Below are 18849 nucleotides of genomic sequence, written 5' to 3' on the forward strand. Positions count from 1 at the left end.
TTAAAGCAATAGGCTGACAAAAGCAGATTGTCCTCCCCAAAATGGGTGGGCCTCAGCTAATCCGTTGAAGGCTTAAAAAGGCCAAAAAGGTTAACCCTCTTCTGAAGAAGAGAAAATGTGCCTTGTCCCACTGCCTTCACCCTGGACATGACGTTTCCTGCCTTCACACTCAGATGGAAACATCAGCTCTTGCTGGGTTTCGACCCTGCGGCCTCGGAGAGGAACGGCACCGTCAGCTTTCCTGGCTCACCACCAGTGTCGAGACTGGGACTGGAAACACCATCCTTTCTCCTGGATCCCTAGCGAGCCAACAGATCTCATGACCTGGACTTGCCAACCTCCATAACTGGGTGATCCGATTCCTTATAATGCATCTCTTTATTTATATACACATGTATATCTCCAATTGAAGATAGAAAAATGTATCTCCAGAAAACCCTGATTAATACCTCACTCGTTAGGCCCTATTCATCAATGTGTTTTTATAGACTGTTGAATTAGAATCCGAATAGTTGCACCCACTCTATAAATATCAGTTACAACTGCAGGTAAGTCAAAGACTATTTTCCCTTTGAGGGTATTTCTTAAATAATATTGTATAACCCCCCACAACACAGAACATTAAACACACAATTTTAGATGCTGATTTCAGATTTATAAAGAAAGAATGCATGCCTTCAACGTGTCAAGAGCGGACATGGAGAAAATTAAACACAGTTCTACTAACACTAGCACACTCTTGAAAAGTCAATGAGCTTCCTTTCTGCCTCCGGGTTCCACATTTGTAAAACAGGAAACACACATGGAAAATACTTATTTGGCTGTCCAGGGATGGAGTGAAGGTAAAAGGTATCATATGACTGAACAGTTCTGAAATAAAAGTTTCAAAAAATGAAGAAATGACAATATATTATCAATACTGCCACCTTCATCTAAGGAATTTGTTTCATTTCTTTATTTGCACCTGGGGTCTTATTCTCAGGTGAAATTTGCCTTAACAAGGCAAATCTGTGCTGCATTATGAAAATGAACACAGGCAAATACATTGGTGCTGTCATGAAATAGGCATGGTCTCTGATCAAAGCAATTCTGTAAACTTCACACATGTTCAAAAGCAGCCGAAGTTGACCTCCTAAGGCCCCTGCTTCAGACACTCACCCAGTGCTATTGAGGTAACTCTGTCCCAAGCTGCAGTCCTTCGACAGAGAAGATGGATTGAACCAAAATGCTGGCAGGCACTGGCCATTGCTGTGTCGCTCATAACCGTAGTCACTGTTGGGCAGAGAGCCAAGAGAAACCTTTCAGTAGGTGACAACGTTACTGAGGACAATTTCATGTCAGTCCGTGGCCAACTTCTACTCTAGTCAATTCATCAAAGAACAAGCATTTGTTGAGTCAATGCTTTTCCAAAAATGGAGACTTTTTTTCCATGAATTATCTATAAATCACCCATGGAAACATTCTAGAGAACCCATTTTGAGAAATGCTAACTTGGAGGCCAGAGAGAGGCATGTGTAGATAGGAAAGCCTAATGCCCAATAATTCCCATCAAATACTTTTAAGTCAAGAGGAGACACTATTCTCCTTAGTGAGAGACACAATACTGACTCTGGCTGGACCCAGAGAAAGCTATAGTGGGGGATGCTCCCATCCTCAGTGTCGGGTTTCAATGAAGAGTTGTATGACACCACAGGTGGCATTATCCTCACACTAGTGATGTCTTTGGGGTGCTCTTCCAAGACATCTGGATACACCAAGGGGAGCTGAGCCAGGGCTCTCTGTGCATAAGCCATATGTTTCAAAGTTAGCAGGAGAAGAAATGTCCTTCAGGAGTGTTGCTAGCATTCCCCCAAAGAAAAGCTCTGCTCTCCTCAGTTAACACTGCCAATTGGGACAAACTGCTTTAAATCGTCTCTCTAGTTTGAAAACAGTCAAAGACTTTTCCCTTGCCTCCAGGAGCCTCTGAATGGCCTGATATTCTTGGCGTCTGAAAGATAAACTCGGGTGCAAAGATGGCAACAAATTGCACCTCCACATGCACAGACAAATTGCTGGCAGCACTCAGCAAGCGTTAGTATGAATTGGCCCATCTGTGTCATGGAGGTGAGATGCTGGCGCATGAAGGCTGGGAGAGAAGAACTCGGCTTGCTAAGGACCCTGTCACCAGGCAGCTGGCACTCAGAATTATGCACATACCAGCTGGATTTGGTGCCAGCTCAAGACAGCATGGGTAGGAAGACTTCAGAAATGCTGCCTACAGGATGCCCAATGTTCATGTCTGGAAGTTACTTTACAAATGCTGGAGAATAACTGTCAAGGTCATCTGGGTTATGCGGGGATAGGGGAGTCTGTCCAGGGGAGAGCCAAGCCAAGAGAGAACACTCAATGACAATCACCTTTTGTGATGCAACAGTCAGTTGGAATTACCTAAGCTCTAGCTACTGTGAGAAATCAACTAGGTCATGGTGAGCCTTCCAAAATATTTTCAGAAATCATGCAGTTTCAAAAATCCCATTTGACCAGATAACCTTACAGTGACCTCATTCATGATGCACTTCCCACTCCTCTGATGACATTTTAGTTAGTGGGATGAGCAGCAGATTGCAATCACAAAGGAATGCAAGAATTGGGCCAAGCCTAAGGGGAGTGAGAGATGAAGAAAGGGAGAAACTTTCCTTTTGCCCGAGTTCTCTTCACACTCAACTAGCTTAGAATTGAACAGAAAAACAATACATGGTAATGCCAACAACAAATGACTGGCTTATGTTGGGACCCTGTAGAAAAGATTCCCAAAGGAACAGGAACAGATGTTTTCAGAAAAATTAAGGGAATTGGGAACGGTTTTTTTTTGGTCTTTTGTCTTTTTAGGGCCATACCCTAAACATATGGAGGTTCCCAGGCTAGGGTTCTAACCAGAGCTGTTTCTGCTGGCCTACGCTACAGCCTCAGCGACACCAGATCCGAGCCATGTCTGGGACCTACACCACAGCTCATGGCAATGCCAGATCCTTAATCCACTGAGCGAGGCCAGGGATCGAACCCACAACCTCGTGGTTCCTAGTCGGATTCCTTTCTGCTGCACCACGATGGGAACTCCGGGACTGGTTTTTATGAGAAAGGATATTTGCTCTCTGTCCAAGAATGACTGTTTGCTAAGGCTGAAGTTAAATCACTAAGACCAAAAGTTAGGCTCCCCTTACAAACTCTCCTTAAATAGAATAAAAGAGACGCAGTCAGGCTTCAGAAAGAGGGATGTGATGAACGAGGAACAATCCGTGGACGTTTTCCCTGTGAATGTGTTTCAGGATGTTAATCCTAACAGGTAGGACAGGGATAAAATATCTTTATGATTTTAACAACGTTGCACAGACTGAAAAGGAAGTCAGGGCTGGGGAGGCCTCTGCAGAATTCCTGTGAGGCTCCCTGTAACTGAAGCTCTGTTTGGCCTCTGGCTGAGCCCAGCGAAACACAGTACTGGCTCTTGGCTTGCCTTCTCTACCAACAGGAGAGGAACAGCCTTGGGTGATCAGTCTGAGTGCTGGCAGCCAATTTGCCAGGCCTGCCCAGTACTATTTATTTAGAGAATGCTCCTCAAGGCCTCCGTGAGAGATGACATCCTTTTTCTAAGATAAGAGATGTGTATATACACAGTATATCAGTCCAATCACTGATATTTTGATGACCAGATATATGACCTATGATGGCTACAAAGCTAATCCTGTTGTTAAATGAATGGCTTTGGTTCTTATGCTGGTCAAGTTTAATTTATTTAACACTGATATATATATGGAGCAGTTGCTTTCTCTAAACCCAAAATATATAAACACATTTTTAAAAAGAAGGAGGAAAAAAGAAACAGAAACTGAGATGGATGTGATCAAGGGAGTTACCACCTACTCACCCTCAACCACGTTTCAAGCTCATCTGAATGTCGAAACTAGACCCAAGCAAGGCCATCACTGGCCCCAAAACTAGCTTTCTGCTTAACCCATGCTCCAGAAAGAACACTGTGGCCCTCTGACTACTTTTCCAGCTTACACTAGCTTACTTGTGGTAAAGGAAGAAGGCGGCCTTACCACTGGGTTCACAAAGCCAAAGACGGCAAAGCCATGGACTCCATCTTTGAACTGAATTCAGAGGAGTCTTTCAAGGCTCTCACAAACAACAGCTAACCACTGATTGAACGTCTCCAGGTAGGAGTTCCCGTTGTGGCTCAGTGGTTAACGAATCTGACTAGGAACCATGAGATTGCGGGTTCGATCCCTGGCCTTGCTCAGTGGGTTAAGGATCCAGCGTTGCCGTGAGCTGTGGTACAGGTTGCAGACGCAGCTCAAATCCCAAGTTGCTATGTCTCTGGTGTAGGCGAGTGGCTACAGCTCCAACTGGACCCCTAGCCTGGGAACCTCCATGTGCCATGGGAGCGGCCCTGGAAAAGACAAAAAGACAAAAAGATAAAAAAAAAAAAAAAAAAAAAAAGAAAGTCTCCAGGTAGACTGCCTTACATGACCATTGTCCCACTACCAGGGGAATCTTTTATACCCTATATTCTAGAAAGGTTTTCATCTTAAACACAAATACATTTGCTCCCTGAAAAGTTCAGACAGTGTTGCTGTCTGAAGAAACTCAGGGTGTATCTGGTCTTTCTTTTTGTGCAGAGATCTGTTAAATATGTGAAGATAACTACCAGCCATCTTCTGAATCTTCCTTAAGCCTAAAGAAACCCCTGGTTTTTCCTTATACACATGCACACAGCTAGGAAGCCATGATGACCCCAAGCGGTAAGCTCACAGGAAAATGAGGTCTGCCACTTGGATCTATGCATGTTACTAGAAGTTCAAATCTCAGCTTTCACTAAGGTCCATGCTAGTTTGCTATACCCGATGACTCCATGGGAGAAGAGCACAAGCTCACCAGTCAAAATCAGCCTCTGTGCAGACACAGGGCTCTGACTCCATAGCTCCTGCGTATTTTCCTTGCATACATTTCCGCTCCGATTTTCTCTTCTTATATATCCTTTTTGCTCCCATGATGCATGCTTCCCCCTGTAAGGACACAAGAACCTCACACAGTCAAGTACATGGCTTGGACTTTCTCTACTCCACATCAGGACAGTTTGGAGATATGTTCTTAAACCTTAGTGTAACCTGGACTCACATAGTCTGCTTTGTGCTAACAAGCATTTCCTTTTTTGATGTCTAGAGCCCTATTAATAGCCCTATTATAGATAAAGGTCATCCTAAGAAGGCTTGAGGGTGTGTCAAAAAATTCTCTATGTATTCTGCAAGGCTTTACCTGCCAAGGTGCTAGGTACAGTGCTATGAGGAATACACAGATAACTAAGACAGCCTATAACAGGCTATTGGCAACAAATCTCAGTAATTAACTTCGATCTTTCTGCATTTGATCTTTTACAAGCATAGGGGGGAAAAAAGAGTATTGCTAAGAAATACAATGGCCCATGTTGTCCCGATTTACTCTCTATCCACTCAACTTTACAGCGCGGATTTTATATACATCCACCAGACAAGCAAGAGAACTAAATTCTGTGTCTTTCCACAAAATACATAAAAACACTGAAGATCATAATGCCTGTGCACTCCAAGGGGGAAAATACCAGCAATGTCAGTCAGCAGTAATTTTACTGTTGAGCCTCCAGGTAGAGAGGATGATTCTAGCTGGTGCAGTTCCCATGGTCAAACTCAGCTCCCTCTGTGTATCTCAGGGACTAGAACAGAGCTTTGTCTAAGCCACGCTACACTGCCTTTCTTGAACAGACTCACTGGAACCAGCTGCATGACACATTCCACATGTAAGTATGTTACTTAGTTTAGGTTTAGGGTATAGGATGTGTCACTGCTGGGATGAGGTGACGGCTCTGCAGCAGAGGACTCTGTCATGTCCTTCGAGAGACCAGCAAAACGACTTCTACCTCAGGAAACCAAAGGAGAGAGGCTTTCAGCCATGCATGCTGACATAAGCTGAGTTGGAGAGGGGCCTGGATGAAGGAAATTTTCCTATTAATAATCCCACATCCTTATTTTTAGGGCCACACCTGTGGCATATGGAAGTTCCCAGGCTAGGGGTCGAATTGGAGTTGCAGCTGCCAGCCCTATGCCACAGACATAGCAATTCAGGATCTGAGCCGCATCTGCAGCTTGCAGCAACACCAGATCCTTAACCCACTGAGTGAAGCCCGGGATTGAACCCACATCCTCGTGGTCACTAGTTGGGTTCCTAGCCTTCCAGAGCCACGATGGAAACTCCTAATTTTGCATACTATAACACCAGTACCTTGGAAAGAGACAAGAACTGCTACCTAACCCTAGGGAATCACAGCTGTGGAGAGGAGGCATTTGACTGGCACCACTCGCCAGCTTAATTTTGTTATTTTATATTTCCCTTTGCATTGCTAGATAAAACTGAAGAGCTTTCCTCACCCCTGCCCCCACCCTGCAACCAGATGACATGCTCAGATAAATTACATTTGGATCTCTGTGCTGAGCTGCTATTTCATCTTAAGTTGTAAGTCTAAGCCAAGCACATTTGAATTTTATCTCATTATATCCTAGCACAATAAAAACAGAAATTACTTCACAACAAGCCATAAATGTTGAGTTTGTTCACTGCTATAGAACACAAAACACGTAAGAAAGTCCTAAATGGACATTTTTGCTCAGAGAACCCCAATTCCGACATTTTAATGACTAGCTTTCTTCCCAATACTCTTCATGCTTCCCACCCAGGACTCAACCTAGCCCCCTCCTCCTACCTGGCTGTGCAGCTGCCAGGGTCTGTAGTCCTCCTCGGCACATCGCCTATCGAAAATAGACTTGTAGTCCACTTTGACCAGCTGCCATTCAGAGCGGTGGCTAAAGTGTCCAAACACTCTGCAGAGTTCATGATGATAAAAAATAATCACAATAATAGCAATGCCAATGGTTATGACCACAGCTCCCATGTGCTGAGTGTGTTCTATGAGCTTAGTACAAGGCTAATAAGCCCTTGACATCGGTCATATCATTTGATCCCCTAAACACATTTCTGAGGAGGGTTGCTGTTATTGACTCCACTTCACATTCTGGTAACTTGAGGCTCAAAGAGTTTTGTTAACATGCAAAAAAACAAAGTCAAATCACTAAGAACTGGTAGAGTCAGAACCCGGGGTGTCTGACTTAAAAGCCCACTTCTATATATTGTACAAGGATGGTTGAAAGGAAAAGATGGAGAAAACAATCACAAATGCCACCTTCTATGCAGTGCGAGATTATACTCCTAGGTTCTCTTGGTAATGCACGCGGTTCCCATGGTTTCCACCCTATTTCACTTTCCCATCAGTCCCGAGGGAAAGTGGGCAGCAAGCCTGAGGAGTTATAACTATTTCCTACCGTGCTCATTCTCCCCTCCTTACTCAGGGAGACTCAGCTATTTAATGAGGCATTTGAATCACCTATTGAAGATGTGAATAAAAGCCACAAAGTAGCCTTTTCAGGCAGCTTTTTTTTCATCTGTGTTTTACAAATATAAAAATTGAATAAAGACAAACTATACAATAACATTTTAATCAAACTATTTTTACCATAAGCAAAAGGGTAGCTATTAAGCATATTAAATTTCTGTTGATGTTTTCCATTGTATTACAAAAAAACAAAAACAAAAAAAAAACACAGGGGGGTAGGGGAGAAAATATTAGAAAAAGATACCAACTATTCATTTTGATTTAAAAATTTTCGTTGCTATAGGATCAACCCCTTTAAAACCTTCCCCTCTCTGTTTTCTATGTCTGATTTTCCAGAAGGAAAAAAATCCATTTCAGATTTCACATTCAAAGCTCACGTTTTAAAACCCATAGGCAGGCAAGCCATTAATCAAGTCTTTCACAAATTAATGATCATCACTTTCCAGACAAGAATGAGCTGTAAATGCAATTTCATAAGAACAGACTGTTCTCATGGTTTCCCTAATATGCCTCACAATTGGGTTAGGTAAAGAGCCAGGGAAAAATAACGTCCTTTGCAGCATTTTGATCAAGCTCTGTGTTCTGCCTGAAAGTGAAATCATTCCTATATACCTGTAATTTTCTGTATATCAAGTGTGTTTATTATTAAAGTTTTAAGTTGATAGCTTTATTTTCTATTGAAATAATCACATCTCATTTCCCTACACTCATTCAGTATAGAAAGAGATAGCCTGTACCATTTTGCTGCCAGCCCTCAGTGTGGGTCTCCTAATAGCGAGTAAAGAGCCAAGAAAATGGATGCCCACATTCTTCTTTCCTCTTTGCTGGGGAATCATGAAATCAGAGGTACTGCCTTTGCTAGCAACTTCAAACCTGACCGTAGCAAGTTGAATAGGTTTAACTAAAAACAGCATGTTTCTGGATTTATGTCAAAACTAGAGGACAAGGCAGTTTTCCACTTACGTCATGATTAGAGTTTCTTCCCCAGGCTCACCCAGAACCCCATCCACAAAAAGTGGAATAGATGTGAAACTGTATTTGCTCCAAGACCTCCCTTCATCAAAACTCAACCTAATGACAGGAAAAAAAAAATAACAGTCATCAGCTCTCAAAAGAAAATCCTTTCCATGAAAAGATACTATTACCAGGACAGGATACATTTTAGAAGTATTTGGGGCATTGTCAAAGTGTGCCTCTTCTATGACTATGGGTTCTTAATTACATCAGAAGATAGAGAGGCAGTTAGCCAAGTGATTTGGGACCTAGATGTGTTACAGCAGCAGTAAGGGGAGAACTGCATGAAACAGGAATTATAATAAGCCTTTGATAGAATTTTTTAAAATTTTGGATATTTTATTAGATCTCAGGTCTCAATGTGAGCCTCTCCAAAACCTCACTGCAATCAAGCAGCAAATCTTACAGGTGATTCCAAGAGCAATGGCCTTATGAGACCCACTGAGACAGACTGGAACCAGCCACCTCTATATGATCAAACCCTCAGTGGTATTTTTCTTACATTGTTGTAAATTCTGGTTGACTCAACTGAGTGAAAGGGTGTAGAAGAACAGACTCTAGAAAGTAAGAGAGGACTCTGCAACCCTGATGGCCGCAAAGGACATTTCCTTTGCTCTGCCCTTCCCCAAGCTAAGCCTCTGGTTCTCTTATTCTGCAGCTTTCCCATTGGTTCCCAAAGTCATCATCAGAGGAGGGAAAATCAAGCTTCTGACTTTGAACAAGCTCGCATGTGGAGAGAGCCGTGTTCAAAAACAAAGATGAACAAGTCTGTTGACATCCCTCTGCATGTTAGGCCTTGCATGTCAGCCTATGGAAGACCTACAGGAAGAGTTCCAGAATATCACCTCTCCAAAAGGAAGCTGAGGAAGTAGGGTCAGGAGAAATGGGACTGGAGTAGAAGGGTCATGAACTGCTGATCCCTGTGTAGAATGCACATAGTGAATGCAAATACTAAACTCCAGGAGATGTTACCTGAGACAAGTGGTTGCAAAAAGATAAGCTATTCAGAGATTATCCTTGATGCATTATTCTACTCACAAATATACTGAAAGAATAAGGTATTGGGGGTGCTGGGCGGGGAGAGGGTTCTGCCACATATGAAAACCATAACACAATTCCTCTCTAAGGGGCAGAACCAAGCTGCCTCTCTCTTCTTCCCTCCCTCTCTCTCTTTTCTTCCTCCTTCTTGTTTTAGTAAAGCAAAGGAATAAGTTATATTCTAGCAGACCTCGACAATTTTCTATAAGCACAGTCACAAACTGATAGCCTAACTCAGATTGGTCTTAGCTGTGTGGAACCATCATGTACATGACCCATGCGCAACAGATGCCTTTACCAGAGATGTCGAATTGGGAGAGATGTGTGCTTCATGGCGACCAGGACTCCGCCTTGATCCAGATACAAAACGCTGTGCTCTTCTTCAAAGATCTGGAAAAGGAAAACACACACCCAGGGACACACACCCACATCCACACGTACCCAGGGTTCAGAGAACTAGTCTTCCACAGCAGAACTCTCTCCATAATAGAACTGGGTTCCCCCAAATCTTTGAGAAGACACAGTTATGAACAATGCTTCCCAAGGCTGGCTACAAGTACCACGGGAGTTACATAAAATTACTTTAGGGAGTTCCTGTCATGGCTCAGCAGAAACAAATCTGACTCATATCCATGAGAATACAGGTTCAATCCTTGGCCTCACTCAGTGGGTTAAGGATCTGGCATTGCCATAAGCTGTGGTGCAGATGGCAGATACAGCTCGGATCCCATGATGCTGCGGCTATGGCACAGGCCAGTGGCTACAGCTTCAATTTGACCCCAAGCCTGGGAAACTCCATATGCCACAGGTGCAGCCCTAAAAAGACAAATAATAATAATAATTGTTGTTATTATTATTTTAGGTGCTCCACAAAAGAAATTTAAATAATTAAAAGTTATGCATTTATATTTATTTTCTCATTTTTTGGTGGTAAGTCTATTGATTCTCATTTAAGAAAATGTTGGAATATTGGGTAACTGTCATATTGGGTAGCATCTTTAGACTGAAGAAACCTTAGAGAGACTTTATTGCAATATTCTCATTTTTCCAGATGAGAAAACTAAGGTGTAGAAATAAGGGTGAATTTCCAATCAGTTACCATTAGATGGTAACTGATGCTGATGGGACTTGCAGCATTACAGCATCCATTACAGATGTAATTATTTCAAAGTTTTCCAGTATTATGAGGGCAGATGTACTTGTTCAACTCAGAGATTCTCTAACAAGCTATAAAGTAGTTCTGATCAAAATGGGATCATCACTTGGGTACATGTGCCAGTGGGTCTTTCTCAAAATATAAAGAGATGAATTGGAGGTCAAAAGGAAACAGGATGAAAACAACTTCTAAGTCCTCTCTGTATGAGATGTGGGCTATTTTCTCACAATTACACTGTTAGTATAGCCTTGTCTGCGGTTACACTATAGGCATAATTTTCCCCCTTTCTTTACCTCTTATACCCATGAGTATCCCAGGAGTATAGCAGAGATTTCTTAGCTTTCTTCTTTTTTCAAAAATATTACTGGAGTATAGTTGATTTACAATGTTGTGTTAGTTTTGGGTGTACAACAAAGAGAATCATGAGTGTACACACACACACACACACACACACACACACACACACACTACATGGGAAATGAATCTGAAGAAGAATGGATATATATATCCAATATTGTGTGTGTGTGTGTGTGTGTGTGTGTGTGTGTGTAGATATATAGATATATAGATATACATAGCCATTTCTTTTCAGATTCACTTCCCTTATGGGTTATTATGGAATATTGAGTAGAGTTCCCTGTGCTATACAGTAAGTCCCTGTTAGTTACTTATTTTATATATAGTAATGTGTATGTGTTAATTCCAAATTCCTAATTTATCCCTTCTTGGCTTTGTTTGGGATGTTAGAAAGAAAAAAAAAATAAGACCTTGGATCTCATTCTCTTCTTCATAGGAAGCTTAATATCCTACGTACCTCCTAGACCAAAAGACCAGAGACTTCTTAAAGCAAGTTTCTTTCTTGCCCCACTCTTCTCAAAACATGGGAATTGCAGTGCAGATCTATGAAGCTAGGAAATGGTAGCTAGATCATAACATGAACATCTCTATATAAAATTTAAAGCAGAGAGTTCTCATTGCAGTGTGATTACCTGTGTGTTAGATTTCAATTTATGGTGTTAGTTATTGTATGATAATTAAATGTCAGTGGCTTATTAAAACATATTTATTGAAGTGCAACAACTAGGCATCAGGCACATATCTTGTTATGATTGCTAAACCTCATTAAGTGTCTGTTTTATAAGCTATGATTACATAATTTTCATTCAGAAGAAAGAGGAAGCATTTAAGCTAAACACATTGGTTTAAAGTCATTCCATTTGACTTTCCCTAACATATGCACCCTGATGGTTATCACTTTGTCTTTTGCACATGAGCTTGAAACATCTCTGACACCACCTGGGTCATGGCTATTTCTATATCATCGCATTCCTCTCTGTTCTGACTTCAAGGCAAGGGGAATTTATGAAGGCAACCCAGTGCTGAGTAGATAATTTCCCTTCCAGGCTCCCTCCATAATAAACTCCCGAGAATTCTAGTTTTCTTTCATGGGAAAAATTCAGTACATCTAATTTGGTTTCACTGACACTTAGAAAATTTCTTACATATAGTCTCTGAGAACATTTTTATCAAACATAAACCAAATTTCGTAACTGTTTTACTAAACTCAAGACTTTTTAAAAAGACTTTCATAAAACAAAAAGGAAAATAAACCTGTTGGCAAACTTGAGGATTTATGTGTTGCTGAGTAAGTTCCCAGAAGTGAACCAGGTGGGACAATTTTTAGATTCTTTTAACTTCAGTAACTTGACCCAGGATACTTTCTTACCTGCCTCCAAGTGTTCCCTGCATCTGAAGAGACAAACATGCTGATGTCGCTGTCTGACAACTCGGAGCCTATGTTACCTGGAGAGAACACATAACCATCAGTGAAGGGAACTTTCTGCAAAAGCTAATGATGGGCTATGCTGGCAGTGTGCCTTGCCTGAGATGGATTTAGACTGCGGACGTTATATCTGAGCAGGGTTTTGCAGCATACTTGCCTCAGGGTCAATGGTTTTGGTGTCTTTCAAAAATATTTTTAGCTTGCTCATTAAGTTCCAAGCACAGAGAGCTAGTTTCTTAAAATAACGCACTTTACAGTAGCAAGCAAACCAGGCAAGCTTCTTACCTGAAGCCACTATGATGCTGGGAGCTGTGTCTCGGCTGGCAATGATCCCTGAGGTGTAGGGATTTTCAGAGACCTTAAGGTGAAGGTGTAGTGAGCAGTAGGGCTGAGAAGAGGAGAAATGAGGGTCATAAAGGCACATAATCTAAATGGTCACTTAAAGCTCAGATTCAGAGCATCCATCCATGAACCCACCATTCATCCATCTTTCATTCCACATATATCTGCTATCCACTAAGTATAAGACAACTGCCAAGTCTGTGAAAAAGAGAGCACCTGCAATTGAAGTTTAATCTACTGCTATAATCACTATTTGGCCATTCAACAAACACTTTAGTAGTGTATTTACAAAACATGTGGTATAGCCTATGAAACAGTTACATTCACTAATTTTGGTTTCTGCCACTATTGAGTATATATATTTTAAGATCTTTTTATTACTATTAAGAGAATATTTTAACAGACATGGGATCAGTACAGACAAAATATGAAATTCTGGAGGATAACTAGACCACTACAAACTTTGGATTGGGGGAGTTTCAAGGAGAAAATGGTAGCCAAGGCAAAGGTGAGTAGATATGAACCACAGATGAGATAGTCAAGAGGATAAAGGATATTTTCAGTCTGAGTACCATCAATAACAAAGAAAAGAAGTGGAAGAGTTGAACTGTAATACAGTAGGTAGTCAGGTACCATCAAGGAGGAGAAATGGGATATGACATAGGAAGAAAAGTTTGGCTAGGCTTTGATGAAATCACTTAGTGTCTCTTAGCTGTTTGAAATCTTGGTCTCAGTTCCACAGACGAAGCTGCATGAAATGTGTAACTGTCCTAACATCCACCAGATAACTGGCATAGGGTCTGTGTCAAGGTCTTATCAGACTCAGTGTTATTCAACATAAAAATCATTCTTGTAAACAAAATGCACTATTAATAACAACTTAAATTTAAGGGACCTTTTTGTATGTCAATACCTCGAACAAGTTCTCAGATTAAGACATCCATAGTTTTCACAAACAAGATAATAAATCTCATACAAATTTTATTTAAAGATAATTCTTATACTGAGTAGTCAAAAACTAAAAGTTTGGGTCTGAACCCACATCTCTTAAGAAGATTATTTTCTAATCTTATCGACTTCAGTTTTTAGAATCACCAATGCGTCTCTGTTATTACTTTCATTCTGCTCTGTCTCAGCCAGCAGATATTCAGAAAGCTATGGAGATACAATGATTACATTTATATGGGACAGAGTAAATGACAAACTAAAAATGAAACTCAGGAATAAAAGTAGCCAAAAGGCTGGTGAAATAGAACACTGGATCATAACAGAGGGTCTTTGCCTCACTGCCAAGACAGAGAGTAAATTCTCAAGGAATGATGATTGTAATAAACTATTTGTTTTGCATGAAAATTTCATGTGAAGCTTTCAAAAAAGGAAACTTTTACTCTATAATGTTCCATAAGAATAAGGAAGGCCACCCTATAAGAAGAGTCAGACCCCAAAATAGGGCATCCTTTTGTCCAAGAGGAAAACCAGAGGGGGTATTGTTTTCTGTTTTAGGGTCCCAGAGCAGTGCTGCACAAAACTTAGGAAGATGTGGACACAGGATAACACAGAGGTGTCAAACTGTTTTTCCATGAAAATTTTCCTGACCACTGCAGCCTATCAGGACCATCCCTGATTTATAATTACCAAGCAAAGTCCTGGATTATCTATCCAAGGCATGCACAGTTTTATCCCTCTAAGAGACACATGCTACAAATAAAGAGAAAACATTAAGTACTACTTTGCATCCTCTGTAAAACCTCGCATAGCATCTAAAAAAGGCAGTCAATAAACACTTGAAATATAAAGCTTTCAAGTTAGGACATGAAAGACCTTACTTTACTGTTTTACTCAGAACAATGCCAGAAGTACGTGGGCTTATATGTAACCACATCATCAGAATAATGTGAAGATCTCCATGGCATTTTAAAAAGTGATTATTCCTTGGGGATTATACTTAGGCATATGGGCTTAGTGGGGCGGGGGGGGTTGCACCACCCAACATAGCAGGACACCTCTGGTCAAGTGAGTACTCGGTTTGGAATCATGAGCCAGCCATGCGCCACATGCTCCATAACCCTGCAGTCTGGAAGACTGTGAAGCTAAGTTGCCACCTGACCCAAGAATTATTTGATATAGGGCACTTGCTATTACAAAAGAAAGAGGGCATTTTCAATCGGCCATCTCAGCACTAGTCTGCTGCTGTGGCTTTCAGAGGCTGGAGCTAAATTAATTTGAGAAGAAACGACACCACCTCATGCAGTTGCAGCAACATCAGAAATGATCTTTTTTGTGCACTTTTTTCTCCACTCTCATATTTGTAGTACTGGATTGCCCCCAACTGGTACAAGGAAAATATTCTGTGGCTTTTCTTTTCCCTTCTTCCATTTTTGTCAGGGAAGTTATACCGTCCACATCAATGTTTGCAGAAAAACAATGTTAAGTGATTCACCTTCACTTTTTTAACTTAAGCTTTTCTACTTGAACGGTTCTGGACATTTATCAAAGTTAAATCACCAAAGATTATTAGGTAGGTTTGTTAAAATGACTATCAAGCCATTGCAAACTCATGACAAACACAAGACAAGGCTCTCTAGTTCTCATAATGCACATTTTGCCCAGGCAGAGGGCACTCTGTCCACTTTTCTCTCCCTGCCTTCCTTTCTTCCATTAGCAGACATGTACTGAATATCTAAACATCTTTCCAGAATTATTGCCAATAGAGTCAAAGTACAGCTTATCTCATAGATATTTCTCTATTCCCCTCCGTATTAAGAAAATGCAGGCCTGTTCAGTGAAACCACGATGATCTAGCAGCTAACCTACAGAGAATGGATGGACCAGCATCTCTGTAAGCTGCCCCTTGTCCTTACTCATACATAGTCACAAGGCATGGAATATCATCAGTTGGCTAATACTAGAAACAGCTAGGTCTGCATTCTTTTTTTTTTTTTTTTTTTCAGAGTCAGGTACAGAGTTTGAGAATCTGATGTAAATTGAAGACTCTTTTCAAGAAAAAGTGCATAAAGTCAAGCACGGACAAAGTTTTGTATTCGAATTCAGGGAGAACACAAATTCTTCAGGTCCATCATGAACCTCTATGCTCCAGTTACCTTCTTTTGCCTTATTCTTTTTTTTCTCACTTTAACCAACAAAATCATTTGGTCATTGCAAGTGTTAGGTAAATGCCTGCTGAATTCAACTGATCCATGAACTAGATACTATCTTCCTAGCACTGCAGGTAGCCCGTGGAGAAATAACAAATGATACAAGGCAGTCCCCAACATGAAACAAATAAATTTTAAAAAACTGTGGTGCAGTGGGTTAAGAATCAGACTGCAGTGGCTCCAGTCACTGGGGAGATGTGGGTTGAATCCCTGGCTGGCCCACCACAGTGGGTTAAAGGAACCAGAGTTGCCACAGCTGCATCACAACTGTGGCTTGGATTCAATTCCTTACACAGGAACTTCCATATGCTGCTGGTGCAGCTATAAAAAAACAAACAAAAGAACCAAAAATAAAAACCAAAAAACTGATTATTTAAGTCAACCAGCTTCTCATTTCACTTTCTCTTTCCCCCTAACCTCGGAATTAACAGCCTTTACATCTCATCTTCATGGTACCTTCATCCTGATGGTTCCTAATCTGAATACTGTACTGAAAAGCCAGCTCAGAGCTTTCATAAACAATAAGGCAGCAGGTGAATTTCCCAAAAGTGTCCACCCCCTACACACATATTTGTGCAGTTTCTGACACTGATTTGGAACATTGAATCCACTTGATTTTTCAAAGAGTCAGTGGCAAAGAAGAGGGAGGCCCAGGGGATTGTACCCCAGACAGCTGGCTGGGTGTGGGGCATTCAATCCTGCTTCAATTCAGCAGAACAAGGAGAGTAACAGCCTGTACAAAGGAGTAGGAAGCAGAGTCAAGCGTCTCCTGGGGTAGCTGGACGCTTTAGCTCTAGTAGAAAACTGCCAAGTGAATCCATAAAGAAGTCACGACCTCTCTCCATGAAACACTATGCTTTCCCTAGGGGCCCAAGGATTTGTCACAGGCTCAGCTCACATCCTACCTCTTGGGAGCCCGATTCTAAGGTTTTGGAGGCAGGTGGACCGTGACCTACAACACCCCCATCTAATTGTCTTAGACGCAGTCTTCAGAGGAAAGAAATCCCAGCTGAACCCTCCAGGCAATCAGTCTAAAAGTCCTAAAAATATAGCCCCAAATTACCTTGGATGTCTTATTTCTAGAGAATACATTTTACCAGGAACATTCCATTTGGGGCTGCAATTCTGAACTTGTTCCACATTTGTAACAGCTCTGCTGGAAAAATCTCTTTTCTAATCACTAGGCTGTGCTTTCAGTGACACTGTCACTTTCGAAGTATTCACAACCTAAAATCACTTTTTATCTCCTTTCTGCTACCAGCTCCCAAACCTACAGAAGGTTTTCACACTCTGGGTTTTGTTTCCTATCTTCTTCCTTTGGCAGATTTTTATAAAATTATTTTGGTTTCTTCTTCCTTTTGTCATTTTCCCCTTCTCAGCCTGCTGCCTGTTTTCTAAAGCTCAGATTAGACTACATTAAACAACAGGGTTCATGAGGGAGAAAGGCCAAAGGATTCTTGGGTACCACACATTGGTATCTCATTAATTCATCTTTGCTCAACCTTGATGAACCTACTGATTTTGCAATTTGGGGTCAACTTGTACCTTGAGCTTCAGGAGGTGGATGCTATGACAAATCCTTCCATGTGACTATCAATGGCAAGGAAAGGTTTCTATTAAAGTCCAAATAGGAAACTCACACATATGACTGTGGTGTGACAGCTTCAAACAAACACAGCACCCTCAACAACTTGTGTGGTAAGCCCCTACCATGTATCAAGTGTGACTGTTGAGTTGATTCTCTGGAGTGACCAAAAAGAGAGCCATGGCCCCTGCACTCATGGAGCTCACTTGCAGCAGAGAAAGCTGGACCAAAAACCAATAAATGCACAGGCTGGCTTCAGAGGGTAAGAAAGTTCATGAATATAAAATGCTGGGCCAAGTGCAACTTCAGAGAATGCTCAAGGAAGCTTTCTGAAATTAAGGTAATCAAGCAAGGATCTGAATGCCAAGATAAAGCCAAGTTAGAAGGAGGGCATTTTAAGACATATGATGGCAAATATAGAGCATAAGACATAAATGAGCAGAGTGAGCTAATGGTATAGAAAGGTGTGTCCTGCTCCCCAACTGTGACCTATGAGTAAGGAAGGAAGAGTTGAGACTAGGCAGGAGATGCAGACAGGGGCCAGACCATATGGGATCTTGTGGGCCATGGTTAAGTATTTGGACTTCATTCCACCTGAATTAGAAAGTCAATAAAAGGTTTAAATAAAGGAAGGACATGCTCTGAATTTTTAAAGCTCAAGTTGATGCCATTTACATAAAATTTTAGAAAAGAACAATCTAATTTCTCATGAAATAAAACAGATTAGCGGTTGTCTGGGGCCAAGGGTGGGGGGTGGATATTGACTGCAAAGAGGCACAGAGCAATTTTTTAGGGTGATGAAAAGATTCAATCCTGACTGTGCAAAGTGGTTATATGAGTCTACACATTTGTCAAGATTTATCACTGTACTCTTAAAATGGGAAAATTTATGTATTCATGTTTCAACTCAATAAAGTTGGATTTAAAAAAAAAAGGTTGCATTGGCTGCTATGTGGAGAAGAGACTGGCAGGTAGAGGAAGGAGGAACAGGGGTCACTGTAGGAGAAATGAGGAAGGATGATGGCTTGTGTTAGGATGGTCACAGTGGAGATAGGGAGATGCTGATACTGCATTTAGAGTTTGGAGGCACAGCAGTAAAACTTCCTAACACTGAGCTGGGGATAGAGCAGGGTGCTAAGTGCTTCATTTAAGAGGCATTTCTAATGGCCCATTTATGATGCCAGAGCACCCAGGAAAGCTTCTTCATGTGATACAATTAATTCTCTCTCATGAACATTCAATCACCAAAAAGCATGCTGGGATGGAGGATCACATTAAGGCACAGTACCTGCTGGGCATCTTTGGCTAAATATCACATTG

At 41.3% G+C, this 18849-nt stretch overlaps 1 protein-coding gene across 8 annotated transcripts in view; it reads right to left on the reverse strand.

The window, feature by feature from the left end:
• Positions 1–18849, reverse strand: part of SORCS1 (sortilin related VPS10 domain containing receptor 1) — a 531938-nt gene that overhangs the window by 84259 nt on the left and 428830 nt on the right. For all 8 annotated transcript variants that reach the window (XM_084993370.1, XM_084993369.1, XM_084993368.1 and 5 more), the window contains 7 exons: positions 12733–12835; positions 12391–12467; positions 9807–9898; positions 8420–8527; positions 6770–6887; positions 4912–5042; positions 1159–1272 (listed from right to left, as the gene is read on the reverse strand). In XM_084993370.1, coding sequence (XP_084849496.1) covers positions 1159–1272; positions 4912–5042; positions 6770–6887; positions 8420–8527; positions 9807–9898; positions 12391–12467; positions 12733–12835 — 743 coding nt within the window. The remainder of the gene's footprint in view (positions 1–1158; positions 1273–4911; positions 5043–6769; positions 6888–8419; positions 8528–9806; positions 9899–12390; positions 12468–12732; positions 12836–18849) is intronic.

Source organism: Sus scrofa, chromosome 14 (assembly GCF_054392235.1).
Source record: "Sus scrofa isolate SSC_HxYL_T2T_F1_AM1 chromosome 14, Sscrofa_HxYL_maternal_Yorkshire_Landrace_v2.0, whole genome shotgun sequence".
NCBI lineage: Eukaryota > Metazoa > Chordata > Mammalia > Artiodactyla > Suidae > Sus > Sus scrofa.